Source organism: Mandrillus leucophaeus, unplaced genomic scaffold, assembly GCF_000951045.1.
Source record: "Mandrillus leucophaeus isolate KB7577 unplaced genomic scaffold, Mleu.le_1.0 Scaffold1418, whole genome shotgun sequence".
NCBI lineage: Eukaryota > Metazoa > Chordata > Mammalia > Primates > Cercopithecidae > Mandrillus > Mandrillus leucophaeus.
Window position 1 is genome coordinate 203985 of NW_012101386.1, and position 18403 is coordinate 222387.

Genomic DNA, 18403 nt, shown 5'->3' on the forward strand with positions numbered 1-18403 from the left:
CACCAGGGGGCGCTCAGAACCACCAGGGGGCGCTCAGGACAATAGGGAGTGCTCAGAACCACCAGGGGGCGCTCAGGACAATAGGGAATGATCAGAACCACCAGGGGGCGCTGAGGAAACTCTGGGGCACTCAGGACACCAGGGTGCATTCAGCACACCAGGGGGCGCTCAGAACTAGCAGGGGGCGCTCAGGACAATAGGGAGTGCTCAGAACCACCAGGGGGCACCCAGGACTACAGGGATGCTCAGAACCATCAGGGGGCGCTGAGGAAACGCTGGGGCACTCAGGACACCAGGGGGCACTCAGCACACCAGGGGGCGCTCAGAACCACCAGGGGGCGCTGAGGAAACCCTGGGGCACTCAGCACACCAGGGGGTGCTCAGAACCACCAGGGGGCGCTCAGGACACCAGGGGGCGTTCAGAACCACCAGGGGGCGCTCAGGACAATAGGGAATGATCAGAACCACCAGGGGGCGCTCAGAACCACCAGGGGGCGCTCAGGACAATAGGGAGTGCTCAGAACCACCAGGAGGCACTCAGAACCACCAGGGGGCGCTCAGGACAATAGGGAGTGCTCAGAACCACCAGGGGGCGCTCAGGACAATAGGGAGTGCTCAGAACCACCAGGGGGCGCTGAGGAAACGCTGGGGCACTCAGGACACCTGAGGGCACTCAGCACATCAGGGGATGCTCAGACTCACCAGGGAGCTCAGAAACACCCAGGGGCTGGTATAGGGAGCTCAGGACAGAAGGGGCCTGCTCAGATCAGCAGGGGGAACTCAGGACACCAGGGGGCGTTCAGAACCACCAGGGGGTGCTCAGGACAATAGGGGGTGCTCAGAACCACCAGGAAACACTCAGTACAGCAGGGGGCGCTCAGATACAAGGGCTCCCTTAGGAGGCAGCTCCACATTAGGTCCCCGGGGAGGGTGGGGTTTCCTGTTTGAACTTGCTATTTTTTGACCTTGTAAAGAAAAGTTCTACCCCAGGATCTCTTAGCACTTCTTCCTTGTAACTCACATTTTGTCTTGTTTTATTTTTTGGTTTTGGTCACCTACAAAAACTTAACCTTAGAACAGAGATTCAACTCAATTTATAATCCTCCATATTATCACAGTAATACTAGTGATGACTGATCAGTATAATTTTAATAATAAGAATTGTGTATCCTCAATCCAAACTGTATTTTCATGCAAAGGTTTTTGTTTTCTTAGTTGTGTCAGCCACACAACTATAAATGCTTTTCTATCAATAACTCAGTATATGCATGGTGTTGACTTTCTTTTACTTTCCTCAGCTGCTTATGGAGCTGAAACACCACTTTAAGACCGGTTTTATCTCTTTTGGTTGTTCCTGGTGATCTGCTCCTCAGACTATTCATCCTCCTTCTCTTCTTCTGTCAAAGCCTTTTATTTTCCTCAGTATATATGCAGGGAAGCACCAAGGGCCTTTCCTTTATCTCTTCTATGTCTGGGGTATCAGTTCTGCTTCTGATGGTCAGTGCAACCAATCATGTTTACAGTGTTAATAGTTCTTTTTAGAAGATACTTATTCAACTTCAGTCTCTCTTCCTTTCTCACTATTTTCTAGGGTCCTGCAGACATCACCCCTATCCCACTTTGTTTTAATCTGTTTCTGTTGACCCCAGCAGTACCCATAGAACACACGTTTAGGTAGATTTGACTCCTGGAAATAGTGGAGGAGGATTCCATAATTCAGCAGTGCCTCCTGTTCTTCTCCTCAAGTAAACACAAAAGGACAGCAGTGGGGAAACTGTGAATTTTCCCCAATCCTGTGGAAACAGCCAACAAGCACTAGGAACTTCACACTCTAACACCATTAGCACATAAATCCTCAAGTAATATATTAAAATTTCCAGGTTAGTCTTTTTCTATCAGAAATGCCATCCAGTGGCAACAACCCATAATATATGGGTCTGGGTTAAAGATGAAAGTGTGACAATGCGCAGACTCTGTCTGAGGAGGAGAACACAGGGAAACTGAAAGTCAGTGGCAGAGAATAAGACAAGGACAGTGGGGAAATTTGAAGCCTCTGACGTACATTTTTGGAACAAAAGGTCTTGGCAAATCTGTTGACCTCAGATTCTTTTATCATGGGGCATTTTCAGGGTTCCTAGCTGAGAAAAAAAATGCATAAAACAAAGTGGGATGGGGTGATGTCTGCAGGACCCTAGAAAACAGTGAGGAAGGGAGAGAGACTGAAGTTGAATAAGTATCTTCTAAAAAGAACTATTAACATTGTAAATATGATTGCATGCACTTCCCAAATCTCCACCTGTGTTCTGTTTGCCTCAGATCTCTAAGAGAAAAAAGCCATAAACCTAGGCCTTGTGTCTGTGTAGGAGGCTCATTTTATAGGCTAGAAATTAGGAGGAAAGGAAAATATGTGTTATTGGTACAGTAGATACAAAGTTGGCTTTATTCTGAATGTATCTGCACCTGCGGATGTTCTCAGATGCAACATTCAACTGCAAGAGCCCAACGAAGAAACAAGGCACTCCCCAAATCCTACAAGTTTTTGTATTCACTGTGTGTTCACTGACTCAGGAAATGTGAAACTTCATAGAAGGGACTCCCTTCTGTGTCATAGAATCTTTGCTTCGGGTCTCCCTGTAGAGTTCAATAGGTTTATTAAGGCTAACCAATTCTTAAAAGACGTGGTGACAACAGTATATTGTGTCACTGAAGGAGTGACACAACACGACACAGACACTCCATGGTGGGCTGGAGACTGTGGGGGAAAATGCCTGTGAGCCACCACGGCAACCTCACTGCAAGGCAAGGGCTTGGCTGGAGGGGGCACTCGGGAGCCACCAAGCACAGGTTCCAGCCCCAGAGCAGGTGCACAGGAGGTTGGAGAGAAGGCTCAGGGCCTGGGTCTTCCTTTGTCAGAAAAAAACAATCTAAAATAACTCTTCAATAGGTCACTGATGTGCCTTTAAATGTCCTGCTACATCCAAAACATTCATATAACTTAAGGAAATGAAAACTATTTTTAAAGTGGGTTTCTAGGACTATAATATAATAGTGAGACTATAAAGGAAGGGCATGTTTACTAATTCAAAGGGTACAGACTAGTTGAAGAAACTATATTCCAATAAATAAGAAATTCATAGGAATTTCAGACTTCAGTTTTAAGTAATGTTGCCTGTGTTGTGTGAGTGACAGGGCAGTGGGGGATCTGAGAGTGTGGCAGGTGCACAGACCTAGTGAGTCAGAAATCAATATATAAAGATGAGGATCTATGGATATGGACTAGAAATATTTAAATACTTCATGAAAATCTAATAAATGGAGTTCAAAAAACGTAAGCCAAAATTATGGAGAACACAAATTAGAGAGTTCATAAAGAACTTCAAACTCCTGTTACATCTTCTGATTCCCATGGTCCATGAAATGAGAAAATCAGCTCTAATTATGCACCACAGGGCCAATCTGTAAACCAAGAGTGTTTCTCTTGAAGAGCCTAGGGGATCAGACACCAGGCAGGTGCTGGAGACACTGTTTCCAGAGCACACAGCAGATCTCAGGGACATCAGCAGTAACTTTCTGAGAGTCACCAGTGAGCTGTGCTGGTACCTGATGGGTCCAGGAAAAGACCAAGGCACCTTCTCAGTGTCATGGAGAATGATGGTCCCAAAAATGATCCAGGTGGTCTCTATGCTAATCAAATGCAGGTTTGCAGTGAGGAGCCTGTTCTATCTGGGCTTATTCTTTAGTGAAAGGACCTCTGCCCACAAATGTTTGTAAATGGAGCAGGGTGTGCATTTCCTCCAGCAGGATTAGGGCTTGGACCATCAGCATCTCACTCTTGTGTAGCTGATGTGTCACTTATCTTCCCTTTCTTATCATGGATCAGGCTTTGAGCTATGAAATGCTCTGTCTTATGAATATGCAAATATGCTGATATCCACTGCGGTAAATATGTTCTGTGCTCTGAGAACATCACTCAACAACTGCATCCAACCTCAAGAGAAGCCCCTGAGAGCACAGCTTCTCACCATGGACTTGACCTGGAAGATCCTCCTCTTGGTGACAGCAGCCACAGGTAAGGGGCTCCCAGGTCTCATTCTTGAGAAGCGAATTGAGTCCAGTCAAGGGGACGTTCATCCACTCCTGTCTCCTCTCCACAGGTGCCCACTCCCAGGTGCAGCTGGTGCAGTCTGGGGCTGAGATTAAGCAGCCTGGGGCCTCAGTGAAGCTCTCCTGTAAGGCTTCTGGATATACCTTCACTAGCTACTACATGCACTGGGTGAGACAGGCCCCTGGACAAGGCCTTGAGTGGATAGGACTGATCTCCCCTTACAATGGTAACAAAGGCTACGCACAGAACTTCCAGGGCAGAGTCACCATAACTGCGGACACGTCCACGAGCACAGGCTACATGGAGCTGAGCAGCCTGAGATCTGAGGACACAGCCGTGTATTACTGTACGAGAGACACAGTGTGAAAACCACATCCTGAGAGTGTCAGAAACCCCAGGAAGGAGGCAGCTGTGCTGGTATGGAGGAGATGACAAAGATTATTAGATTGAAGACTTTCTTAGAAAATGACATTAAGACATTAAAGAAAATGACCAATATCAATGTGTATTTGAGAAATTTCAGTTATTTGAGATACTTATCATACAAAATTTATTCTGTAAGTAAATTTCAGGGATTGGAGAATGAATAAAATTAACAAATCTGATACAGAACTTCCTCTGAATCAATCTTTGCAAACATCAATTTCTGAATCAATGTTGGAAATATTTTGAAACACAAAAGCAAGTTCACATTTTAACTCTTTTATCTCTAGTTAAGAAATGCCAAAAAATCTCATGTTGTTCATGTAACATTTTGAATTCCCACCGACAGTGCATGAAATTTCTTGGTTTTCCACATTCATATTGCCATTTATCATCATGAGAATTGTGAGTTTTAACCATGTTAATAAGTGAGTAGTGATACCTAATTTTTATTTAAATGCACATGTCCCTAATAAAAAATTGTATTTAACAATTTTTATATAATTTTTGGTGAGATGGCCCTCCTGATAGGTGGTTCATTTTTGACTGCATTGTTTTCTTTTGATTAGTTGTAAGTTTACTTGCATGTTGATTATAAAAGTCATTTAACAAATTAAAATAATTCATTTAACAAATATGTGACTTAGAAGTATTTTCTCCAAGTCTATGGTTGCTTTTTACTCCCTTATCAGTGGGTATTGCAGAAAAATGTGTGTGTGTGTGTGTGTGTGTGTGCGCGCGCACAAATTTAGATAAAAAACAAAAAAATTATTCATTCATAGATCGTGTACGTGGCATTATATCTGGAGTCTCATTATAAAATACACTAATACTGATTATTTTTTACCATGTCTCTTATCTCAATCATGAGTGTTTAAACTTCACCTACTTGATTGGAGGACTATCCACCACAGATATTTGGAACACTTCTGTAAGGAGATGTGTTCTTCCCATTATTTCTTTACTTAATCGTCTATTAATATCCTTATTGGTTTATGGATGTCTATTTCATAATCTGAAGAAGATCCATGCTGCATTATTCATTTTATTGTTCAAATCATCACAGCTTTGTTAGGTGCTGGGAGCTGAATTATTTTGGATCCTGCATCCTTACAGCACAGGTCATCCTTTTGTTTTTGAACACTTCCCTGTTTCCTGGTGTTACAATAGATTCTAAGCTTGTTTTCTATGTTACCTTTTTTGCACATAGAATCAGCCATTTTTCCAAAGATTGCTTGTTTCTAATTTTAAAGAATAGTATTAAAATAAAATATTGTGATACCGGGTATGTTAGTGTGGTATAAGTACTTCTAGGACCTCTCAACCAATTGGCCTAGTAAATGTGCATGTTTATATGAACCTGTGTTTATGGACACATCGAAATTATTTAGTATCTAATCTTCTGTAACTTTATTACATTAGAAATGAGAACACAATGGTCTCTCCACCTAACTGTGCTGCCACACAGACCTTTCTAGCCTTTGTTTTTTGACTGTCCGTAACCACCCACTGCAAAGTGAGGAATCCCATCCCACCATATGCCTTTTTATTAATTAGCTGCACAATTTCAGGACACATGCACAGCAGCATCACAAATGTAAAGCTGTACACTTGTAGGAAACAGGTTTATCTACTAGAGTACTTATGTGTGATTTCTTTACAATTTAAGCTTATAGAACCTACTCATTTTTCAAAGTTACTTACATCAGCAACTTCATTTTCCACTTTCTTAGGTGAATTCATTTCAATTATACAGTATAGTTTCATTTCTTTAAATTATGTAAAAGCCAAAACTATAGTCAAGTAAACAGACAGGATATTCCAGGAATTTAGAGAGTGGGCATAAAATAAGTAAAACAGACACTGTTTAAGAAGAATTAAGACTATTCTGGTGATATGCAATGGTTGAGACATGACACAAATAATTTGTCCAAGCTCATATTTTTGTTATGGAAAATATAAATCTAAATATATACAGTTAAAATACATTTAGCAGTTCATTAACTTTGGGATTAAATACACACTGTATAAAATTATCTAATAATGTATTTGGGAGTGTGGGGATAATATGCGATGCAACAAAGAATAACGTAACTTTCCTCATTTGCATATATGATGCTTCCATTCACTAAAGACCTTTAATAAAAAAAAAAAATCAATTTTCTATGTGACCCAGGTTTTTTCTTCCTGACAAGCAAACAACCCAGAGCATTATTTTCTTTTCTTGTTTGAGAAAGAATTTCCCCAAACTTCAGCTCAGTTCAGGCATACACTGTCTCTGAAAGGAGATGGGTACACACACCTGTCAACATGTGGACTCTACTGTCAGACAAACACACCTTTACTCATGTGGATTCTTCCCTCAGACAAACACACACGTCCCCACATGGACTCTTTCCTCAGACCACCACGTATGTCCTTACATTTACTCTTTCCTCAGAAAACAGACATTTCCTCATGTGGACTCTTGTCTCAGACAAGCAAACATGTCTCCATGTGAACTCTTTACTTAGATAAATTTCCACATTGACTCTTTTGCGACAAAACAGTCTCAAGGTAATGGTAATTATTAAACCCAGCCCGGAGAAAGTATAGACCTGCATTTTCTTCATTGTAACTAAACTTTGCCTCATTGTCAGAAACAGTGGTTGGCAGCTCTAAATGCACGGATTACAGACAGATGTCCATTTCCTCTGGGAGTGTTTTTCTTGTGTTCTTACTGGACTTATTTGTCGATAATGTTTGCTGCTATGAAGATACCTGAGCAGTATCCAATTTATAGAATAAAAAAGAGTAAGGGGTAGATTAACCCTGTGCATCCAAACCCAGGAATCCTTTGACCCTTCCCTCCCTGAAATGCAGACACAGAGGATGGATGAGCAATGCTGAGCGGTGCACCCATGACCACAAAAAGAAAGACTTGGAAATGTGTCCCTTCCCCTCCTCATGAAAGGCAGCTCATCCCCTGTTCCTTCAGGCCCTGGTGAGGAGCCACCCCATGTCTGTGCCCTTCCTCAGTGTCCACACTGTGGGGTCTGCACTGATCTGGGCTTCTCTCCAATCACCCTCAATCTTAGTGTCCCTTATGAATCAGGTCCAGCTGTGGCTGCTCCACAGGGGGCTGTTCTGTCTGTTCTCTCTGTGTTTGCAGAAGACCTGTGTGAAGCTCACTGGTGGAGTCTGAGGTGGAAAAATTGTACAGCCCAGCGGTTCACTGAGCCTCTCCTGCACAGACTCTGGATTCACCTTCACTGACGGCAGCATCAGCTTGGTCCAGCAGGCTCCAGGACCGGGGCTGGTGTGGGCAGCAACAGGGAGAAATTCAAGAGGAAGTTCTCAGTGGTGCCCTCCATGAATACAAAGAAGGTTCATAGTCCCCAGGACACCCTTAGGTGCATGGTTTCACTGACATCTTTACTTCATTTATCACGTTTGTTCTGTAAATCATAACAAATGGTGCATTCTTCATCTATTATACGTTTGTTAAGTCTTTTTTGTGTCTTTAAAAAAACCTGGTCACTTTGTTCTATGTAATATCCCTGTTAAGTCCTAAAAGTCTTTTTTGATATCTGTTTTGTTTGAAATTTACACAGCTACCATAGCTTTATTTTGGTTCATATTTTCATAATCCATGTTTTCCCGTCTCTATCTTTTCTATTTGTGAATATGTAGGATAACTTTCTTGTACAAAGAGAACAGTTAGGTCTTGTTTTTTTTAAATCAGCTATAATAAATTCTATTTTAAAGGTAATATTAATTTTTCTGTTATTTTTTGTTTAAATTAGCATTTTATAATGATGTTTATTTCTCTATTAACAGATTATTTAATTCATTTTTTATAAATATGGTATTGGTTACCATAAGGTTTACAGTAAGAATTGTAAATAATTAGATTCTAATGCAGACACTGTGATGGCCTTGATGTGAAGTACAGAGACAGTGTAACTGTGTGCTTTGAATTCCTCCTTCTCACCACACTTTCTTGTTTATCCTCAGTTGGCACTTACATATAAAATATAACATATATTTTTATCACTTTATATAGTTATATGCTATAGCAATTACAAAGATAATAACTGCACTTCCTCTTGATTTTCCCTTTTTTTACAATCTGAATTTCTTTGTATAGATCTATGTTTTCAGTGCATAGCACATGGCTACTCGCAGAGAAACTTTGCTAACATGTGCCCTGAAACACGAATCTGCTGACAAATTGTCTCAGGATTTTTTTAAATAACATAGTTTTATTTGCTTTCGCATTTATATAAAAATGAAATGCATGTATAATTTCAGTTTGCATTTCACTTGTAATTTATTTTCTTGCATTTAATTTTTTCTTCCAGGAGATGATCACATATTACATTCTGTTGGGCCTTTATTAACCACGTTTCTGTGAGTCTACTCAGGGTTGAATTTCAAGTGTATGGTTACAGCGGCTATCACAGTTGAAGTCAGCTTCTCCTGTTCACAAAAGCTTCAGGTTCCTCCAGCAATACCTGCTTTTGTGTCTCTGTTTGGCTCTGGATTTCCACATTTCATTCCCCCCAGAGAGCCTCTTTCAGCTGTGGCAGGTGCATCCTGCTGACACTTTTACTTGGTGATTGTTTGTGTGGTGAAGGGGCTTGGACACAGGGGCACATTCTCCAGCCTTCTGACTAAGCCTCCTTCTTAGCTATGGGTGGTGTGACTGACTCTGAGGTATGGCCTTATAAGTGTTTCTGTTCCTTCCCTTTCCCAGTGTCAGAGTGTCTCTTCCCAGCCACAGTGGATTTTCATCAGTGTCCTCAGCTTCTGACCCACTGTCCTTACATGACAGATTCAGGATTTCATTCCTCAGGAAAGAGATGGGAGGTGTTTCTGGGTAGAGTTTCCTTGGTGTCCTCTGTTTCTTTGTGTTCTAGTTGATTCTACCAGTGCCCACAGGACACAAGATTTAATAAATGTCTCCCACATACAGTGAAGGGGGACTCAGCATTGAACGGAGCTGCTGTTCTTCCTCCCCAGTCCACACCACAGGAGAGCAGGTGGGTGAGTTGTCTGGGGATTTCCCCAATTCTGTAGGAAAAGCCTGCAAGTGCCGGGAGTTTCACACTCACACCATTAGCACGCACGTCCTCAAAACTCATGAAACCTTTCCAGGTTAGCTTTTTCCTTCTTCAGTACCATGCAGTGAGTGGCACCTGCCCCAGTTACTCTAATAAGTGGACCCTAGTTCTCTCTGCAGGCCCCGATTTTCTCAGAATACAGGGATTTTTTTTTTTCTCTGTGACATCAATTCAGATATGTTGAAGGGTTTATTTTTGTAGTTATTCATGGTTTTTGTTAAAGAGGTCAGAATAAGATTAATTTCTCAATTTTTACATTATAATCCTTAGTATCTAATTTCTAAATAAAATTCAGAAACTGAGTCAACATATCAAGTATCCATTATTTGGTGCATTGTTAAACAATTTGAGAAATATTAATGTAGCAAAATACAATGAGCCGTTGAAATCAAGGCATGCCTCATTCACATGAGAACATGAGGATATTATAAAATAATTGTGGTGAGTGAAGGAAGCTGAAAAATTCACTGTAAATCTCAAGTGATTTTTTTGTTTGTTTGTTTGTTTGTTTTTTTTGAGATGGATTGTTGTTCTGTCGCCCAGGCTGGAGTGCAGTGGCCCAATCTCGGCTCACTGCAAGTTCCGCCTCCCGGGTTCACGTCATTCTCCTGCCTCAGCCTCCCGAGTAGCTGGGACTACAGGCGCCCTCCACCTCGCCCGGCTAATTTTTTGTATTTTTAGTAGAGACGGGGTTTCACCGTGTTAGCCAGGATGGTCTCGATCTCCTGACCTCGTGATCCGCCCGTCTCGGCCTCCCGAAGTCCTAGGATTCTCATGTGATTTTATTTGTATGAATTGTAGCAGATGCAACTATTGTAAATTAACATGAAGAAGATCTGAATTTTCTGAGTAAAGGGTGGTAAGAGTAACAAGGTGGTGAAATGAAATTACACAGAAGTGAGAGAAAGAAAATAGAAGTTAAGTGAATTGCTAACAGCATGATTGAAGTGCTGACTCAATGACTGCACACATACACCCACATTTCCCAAATGCTGCACTGTCAATTTGTTTTCATTATTAATTGATTTTAATAAAGCAGTAACAAAAATGAATATATTGGCTGAGAAAAAACAAGAAAGAGATAAATATTGACACTTGAATAATCACAGACTCCTGACAATACACACATGTGAACACTGATTGTATATTTCAGGTAAACACTACAAACGGCAAAATTCCATAAAGTTGTCATGACAGGTGGGACATCCTGAAAACCCCTCTAGGCGTGTCCCACACCACCCTGGCGCTGTCTCAGGGGAGCCGACTCCTCCAGTGTTCAGCGTCACAGGCACGGATAATAGGGCTAACTCTGTCCAGATGTGTGATATTGGACACACTGCACAGCTGCTCTGTTCTGCATGTAATCATCTTCTCTAAAAATGTGACATTCACACTTGCGTTAAGTATATTCTACAAGTATGTAAAAATTAAATAAGACGATGAATACTAAATGATTATCAAGGCACAATCACATAATCTAAAGTTATATTTCCTGAGAGAGAGAACTGACTCCAGTGTTTTCCGGGACACTCTCATCCGCTCTGAGCACCACCCTCTCCTCAGCCGTCCCACCCCAGAGCTTGCTATATAGCAAGAGACATGCAAATAGGTCCCTCCCTCTTCTGATGAAAAGCAGCCCAGCCCTGACCCTGCAGCTCTGGGAGAGGAGCCCAGCCCCAGAATTCCCAGGTGTTTCTGTTCGGGCATCAGCACTAAACACAGAACACACCATGGAGTTTGTGCTGAGCTGGGTTTTCCTGGTTGCTCTTTTGAAAGGTAATTGAGAGTGAAGTAGAAATACTGTGTGTGAGGAGACATGAGTGAGAGGAACAGTGGATATGTTTGGCGTTTCTGACCTTGGTGTCTTTTTGTTTGCAGGTGTCCAGGGTGAGGTGCAGCTGGTGGAGTCTAGGGGCGGCTTGGCAAAGCCTGGGGGGTCCCTGAGACTCTCCTGCGCAGCCTCTGGATTCACCTTCAGTGGCTACAACATGTACTGGGTCCGCCAGGCTTCAGGGAAGGGGCTGGAGTGGGTCTCAGGTATTAGTTATACTGGGGGTAGCACATGGTACGCAGACTCCGTGAAGGGCAGATTCACCATCTCCAGAGAGAACGCCAAGAACACACTGTATCTTCAAATGAACAGCCTGAGAGCTGAGGACACGGCTGTGTATTACTGTGCGAGAGACACAGTGAGGCGAGGTCAGTGTGAGCCCAGACACAAACCTCCCTGCAGGAACGCGGGGGAAAATCAGCGGCAGGGGGCGCTCGGGACCCACTGATCAGAGTCAACCCGGAAGCCGGTGCACACGGAGGCTGATTTCCTGTCAGGATGTAGGACGTCATCTTTCTACAGTTCCTCTAGTGAACCTCTCTGAGTTCAGAACTCTGTGCTTAGTAATGTCATCTCTACATATTTTTAAACGACTATTTATTATGATAACCTATTTTCATATGCACAAAATGCAGATTGTTGCTTACAGAGATGAAAAGTCCTCACCAGGATCAGAGTCCTGAGGAAGCTCAGGGGTGCCTGGTGAGTTTTCTCCAATCAGACCCAGGACAGAAACCTCAGGGAGATTCCTGGACTAGAACAGTCTTTGGGATTCTGATCGCAGCCAATAGAGAGGCTGGGCCAGGGTCAGGTAGAAGCTCACAGGTTTCTCGTCTGACCCTTCTGACGCCAAAGCCAGTCAGTATCAGCACTGACCTGGTGCTGCTTTTGCTCACAGACTTGGTTCTTTCTTTGTAGTGTTTGTTCTTCCTTTTAAATTTTAGTTTTCTGCTTCCTGAAAAAGAAAAAGATGGTCTCCATGGTCTACATTCTAGAGGTAAAGGCATTTTCTTGGAGCTCAGCTGGGGCTCAGGCTGTGGCTCCTGCAGCCACGTGGAAGAGGCCAATGGAACTTCGTTCTCTCCCCATTTTCTCAGGACCCTCCACTGTGTTGTGTGTAGACTCATCTGGGAATGCAATTGGCCATTAGTGGTGACTGGGATACGCTTATGTGATCAAAATGGGATGTGGATGTGGGATTAACCCTGTCCTATGCAAACTGTCAGAGTCATCCTGCTTCAGAAGTAGTGTTAGAAAGTTTGTGAAATGCATCAGAATTGAAATGGAGCCACTTGTGTTAAAACCCTAATGAATGAATCTGGGGAAGGCCATGAAGGAGGGTTCTAACACACGTATTGCTGATAACAAGAACTACCATCAACAGACTCTGCACAACCACAACTTTGCACAGAGGCCACTACAACCTTAAAAGAATTGTTTCTCCAAGAATAACTGCCCCACAACTGCCTGTTCAACTTTACACTGATGTCAACCCTGTTATTGATCCTTCTAGCTCGGGATAATTGTCTAAAACAGCTGATGTAACCCTCCTCATTTGTTTTTTTTTTTTTTTTTTTTTGAGATGGAGTCTCACTCTGTCGCCCAGGCTGGAGTGCAGTGGCCAGATCTCAGCTCACTGCAAGCTCCGCCTCCCGGGTTTATGCCATTCTCCTGCCTCAGCCTCCCAAGTAGCTGGGACTACAGGTGCCTGCCACCACGCCTGGCTAGTTTTTTGTTTTGTTTTGTTTTGTTTTGTTTTGTTTTTTGTATTTTTTAGTAGAGACGGGGTTTCACCATGTTAGCCAGGATAGTCTCGATCTCCTGACCTCGTGATCTGCCCATCTCGGCCTCCCAAAGTGCTGGGATTATAGGCTTGAGCCACCACGCCCGGCCATTCCTTAATTCTTTATCTTCCTTTACTCATCTGAATGCACTCATACATATTTCAATTGCAATACATATCCCAGAATAAATATTATTATATTTTAGAGTCTCTTTCTTTCTGTTATTCAGGGCTGACAAGCTACAGATGGACACGCCACTTTTCTGTGAGACGTAGAGGATGACAGTTTTGGTGATGGCTGGGAATATCCGGTATACCTAAGATCCTCCACCAATAAGTGTAGGTTGGAGGTCCCAGAGAGAGGCGAGGCTGCTCAGTCACCACGGAATTTCACTTTCTCCAGTTCTGCTCTGATGGAATCAGGGCCACCTGTTTTACTTGTCCTAAGTAAATTCACAGCACCACATGTATTAGTGTTGGAGTGAGTATCTACAAAGTCTACTCTAACCAAGTGTACCATGGAACTTACCATTACCCAGAGGGAAGAATCTTTAACATGAGATCTATGTTCTTAATATTTTTTTAAGGTGAAAAACTGATCGCTATCCAATCAGGCAAATATGATTTTGCTAATGAGTTGCAGATGTTGCATGTATATTTTGGATATCAACCCTTTTTCAGATGCATGGCTTGCAATTATATTTTCCCATGCTGTAGATTGGAATTTTTTCCATGCTTTGCAGAATCTTTTTGTTTTGATGTAGTTCTACCTGTTTAATTCTGCTTCTGTTTCATGTGTCTTTAATGTGAAATACAGGAAATCATTGTTAATATTATTTTCTGGATGGGGGAAATTTTACAATTGCAGGCCAGATGTTTGAATATTTAGCCTTTCAGAGTGAACTTTGTGTATATTCTAACCTAAAGTTCTTAATTCTTTGCATGTGTAGATCCAGTTTTTCTAACACATTCTTAGGGAAAGACTTGGTTTGTCCATTGTATACTGTTGGTTCTCATGCTGAAAATCAGTTTGCCATTGATATATCAGTTTATTTCTGAGTGCTTTCTACATATTTATGCCAATGCCATCCTGTTTTCATTATTCTACTTTTGTTATTACTTTTGAAATCTGGAAGTAAGATGTCATCACGTTTATTTTGCTTTTTTACAAAGGTTTATTTTTACCTTTGTTAAAAAAAAAGGTTTATTTTTACAAAGGTTTATTTTAACCTTTCACTCTTCTGTATGATAAAAATATGGCTTTACATATGACTTTTATTATATGCAGGTTATATCCTTGTTTTCCTACTTTTTTGAGGTTGTATTACGAAATCTTGAATGTTTTAAATGTTATTTTCTGTGTCTGGTGAGAAGGTGATTCTTTTCCTTTATCCTCTTAATTTAATGCATCAAATTTATTGATTTGAAGATGTTGAATGATCAGTGCATCTCAAGAATAACTTTGAGCTTGTCGTAGTGCAGAATCCTTTTAAAGTCTTATAGAACTTAGTTGACTATGATTTTGGAGTACTTTATTTATATATACTAAGAATTGTCAGAAGTTTGATTTTCTTCTTTTGCCTTTGTCTATTACTGGTAATACACTGATTGGAGACTCTTGGAAAGAGTTTAGAAGGTGGGCACCTCACGAATTTTTTTTAAAGTTAGAGAATCATTGGAATTACTTTTTTAAATGCTGAGAGTCATTTTTATCTAACATATAACCCATCATGAAGAATATTTATAGTGTGCTTAGGAAGCATGCATGTTACACTGCTGTTGGTTGGAATGTTCTGTAGATGTCTATTAGGTCAGTTTGTTCAACAGTGCTTGAGTCCACGGGCTTCCTAAGAATGTTTCTCTGGATGTTCTATACATTATTGAGGGTGAGGTGTTGAAGTCTCCTCAGTTTTTTATTGTTTTCTATTTCTCCTCTTATATGTCTTAAAGTTTCATAAGTGTAGTTATATTTCTATTTTTTCAAATATGTAAAAGAGAAATAAAATAATAATTGTTAGTAACTTTAATGAGAAAATCACATAACAAGAAATTACGTTTTCCAAATGCTGCCATCAACATTAAACTCCCCCAGGAGTCTCACATCTGCCCTGGGCTCTGCTCTCTCCTCAGGCGTCCCACCTCAGCATTTGCTACAGAGGAGGGGAAGTGAAAATAGGGCCCTCCCTCTCCTGATGACAACCAGTAGAGCCCTGACCCTACAGCTCTGGGAGAAGAGCCCCAGTCCAGCATTACCTGGAGTTTCGATTTGATGATCAGCTCTGAACACACGTGGCTCACCATAGAGTTAGGGCTGAGCTGGGTTTTCTTGTTACTATTTTAAAAAGCAAAAAATGGAGAACTAGGGATATTGAGTGTGAGTGCATGTGAGTGAAAAAACAGTGATTATATGTGGCAGTTTCTGACCGAAATGTCCCTATGTTTGTAGGTGTCTAGTGTGAGGTGCAGGTGATGGAGTCTGTGGGAGAGGCAAGAGGAGAAAATTGCACAGGAGGCCGGGTGAGGCTGTAGACACTGTCAGCCCACTACGCCAATCTCACAACCAGTGCTGGAGAAGGATGGGATTCTGATGGAGCTTCCCAGCAACCCTGTGGTCCAAGCTAATTCCATCAAGGTCATTGGTTCCTCCTGGAGCATAGTTTCCCATCAGGAATCCCCCATGTGCCCAGCAGCAGCCACACCTTCGCATCTTCACTGTCACAGCCACTGTTTGGGAGGAGCTCCACGTGTCTCTTTGTCAAAACCTGAGTGATGATGCCAGATAGCTGTGCTGGGTGACTGGTCCAGGTGCTCCCTGATGCTGGAGGTATTGGAGATGTGTTCTTAGGGTGGAAACACCGTTCATGGATATGTACATAAGAAAACCTGATTTTCCTTGATTCTCTTAGATGACATGGAGAAGCAAGCGTGCAGCCTGCAAACAATTGTAATTTCCTACTTTACACCACGTTCATAATTTCTTGTAAACTTTGGTTTCTGTCCAAGTACAGAGATATTGATTAGAGTGAGTTTGCTTCTTTCCACACACTAACCCTCACCTCCCCTGGATAAAGAGCAACCTGTCCTCACTCTGAGTCTGAGGGAGGAGCTGTTCCTGTACAACTAAGGGCCTACAGGGACCTCCGTGTGCAGCTTTGCAGAGTCAGATCTTTCCTCATGTGAGGAGACCTCCACTGCTGATGATTGCTGCTCAGGTCTAATTGTGGATTCAGGATTACGACATACTTTAGGCTATCACAGGACAATCTGATTCTGAACATCACGATTATCATAGATAGAGGTAATAATCCAATGCCCATTCTTCTGTCAGCAGTTTGTCTTTCTTATTTGGTTGAAAGTTTGAAGAAAAAATGTGACCATATATTTGTCTAATTCTAACTTCTGAATCTACTATTTGCTCTCGGGGACGCACAAGTTGCAACACAGTGAGTTCCTCCTTCTCATCCACACAGGGAGCCCCTCATTCTCATCCACACACTGAGCTCCTCATTCTCATCCACACAGGGAGCTCCTCATTCGCATCAGCACAGGGAGCTCCTCATTCTCATCCACACACTGAGCTCCTCCTTCTCATCCACACGGGGAGCTCGTCATTCTCATCCACACAGGGAGTTCTTCATTCTCATCAAAAAGTGAATGTTTGTGAATTTCAACGTGTTGCTCAGAACCTGTGCATGCCAACAGCTATGATTCCCGGTGCACTCCCGGCCTGGTGAGGCCCTCACAGACCCTCTCCCTCACCTGTGCCGTCTCCGCTTCTCTATTACAACCAGTGCTTCCTGCTGTAGCTGGATCATCAGCCCCCCAGGGAAGGGACTGGAGTGAATCAGGTGCACAGGTTGTGAGGGAGTGCACAATCCAACCCACTCCTCAGGAGTCCAGTCACCATCTGCAGATCCATATCGAAAAAACAGTTTTTCCGATAGCTGAGCTAACCGAGCAACGAGTACACAACCATGAGTTTTTATACAAAAGACACAGTGAGGGGAAGACGTTGTGAGTCCAGACACAAACCTCCCTGCAGGGTCCTGAGGGACAGCAGGAGGCGCTCAAGACACCAGGGGGTGCGAAGGACACACATCAAGGCAGGTGAAAGAGGGAAAAGGGGCTGGAGATGGGGTTTGGCATCACCATCATATTTCACCACTGGACACCCGCCACTGTGTTTACTCTCATGTACATGATTCTTTGTATTATTAAAAAATGGCATTTATATAAATGTATAACCAAATGTAGGTGCATCAAGTCGTCCTCTCCATCTTATATGCACCTTTTCCATTAAGACTCTGTATTTATTTGAACTCCTCACAAATTATGGTCAATTATGTAGGATCTGTTTCTCTTCTTTCTCCCTTTTTCCCTCCTTCTCTCTTACTCACAAACTCATGCACACACACAGAATTCTATAACTTCAATTACCTTATGTGTTGAAGACAATTGATAAAAGTACAGCCTTTCCAGTTTAGTTGCTGTTCATATTGCTGTAAGAATAAGAACGTTGTGTCTCTCAGCTGTGTACTTCTCTAAAATGAGTAGCAGCTTTTTAAGTAACACGCAGATACTGAAAGCAATCAAAATGTCAATCAGCAGTTTAATCAATCAACAAATTGTGGTAAATTCATTCACTGGAAAAACACCCACTGTTACAATCAGGTACTGCTGGGTACGCTCAACAGCGAGGGTGAATGCACAAGTACATATGATGAGTGAAAAAGGACAAACAAATACAAGTCCATATATACTATTCCACTTTTATAAATTCTATAAAATGAATACTAATCTAATGTTACATAAAGAAAACCAGCAGTTGACTCTGGATGTGGTGTGAGAAGGGAAGGTGGAGGAAGCGGGAGTTATAGGAAAACAGGAAGAAATTTTGAGGGTGGTTGATTTTTTTTTCTATATTGAGAAACGTAATGGTTATGTCACTATTTGCCAAACCGTACACGATACAGGATGGCTACTATTTGCTAATGTCACCTCATTAAAATATTACAAATTTAAACACATATAATTTGGTAGAAAATGAATTAGACAGAGATGAATAAAACATAAGAGAAATAGAAAGGAAAATCACAGAACAATGGCATAAGGACTTCACTCACCAAACTGAAGAAATTTTAAATTTCTCAACACAG

At 42.0% G+C, this 18403-nt stretch overlaps 2 gene segments (V, D, J or C); both read left to right on the forward strand.

Moving 5' to 3' along the window:
- The first annotated feature begins 4023 nt into the window (after positions 1-4023).
- On the forward strand, positions 4024-4471 carry LOC105535136. The segment is given in 2 exon segments: positions 4024-4069; positions 4155-4471. Coding segments are annotated over 2 exon segments (363 nt in total).
- A 6892-nt stretch (positions 4472-11363) lies between these two features.
- LOC105535137 lies at positions 11364-11912 on the forward strand. The segment is given in 2 exon segments: positions 11364-11409; positions 11512-11912. Coding segments are annotated over 2 exon segments (447 nt in total).
- The last annotated feature ends 6491 nt before the right edge of the window (positions 11913-18403 follow it).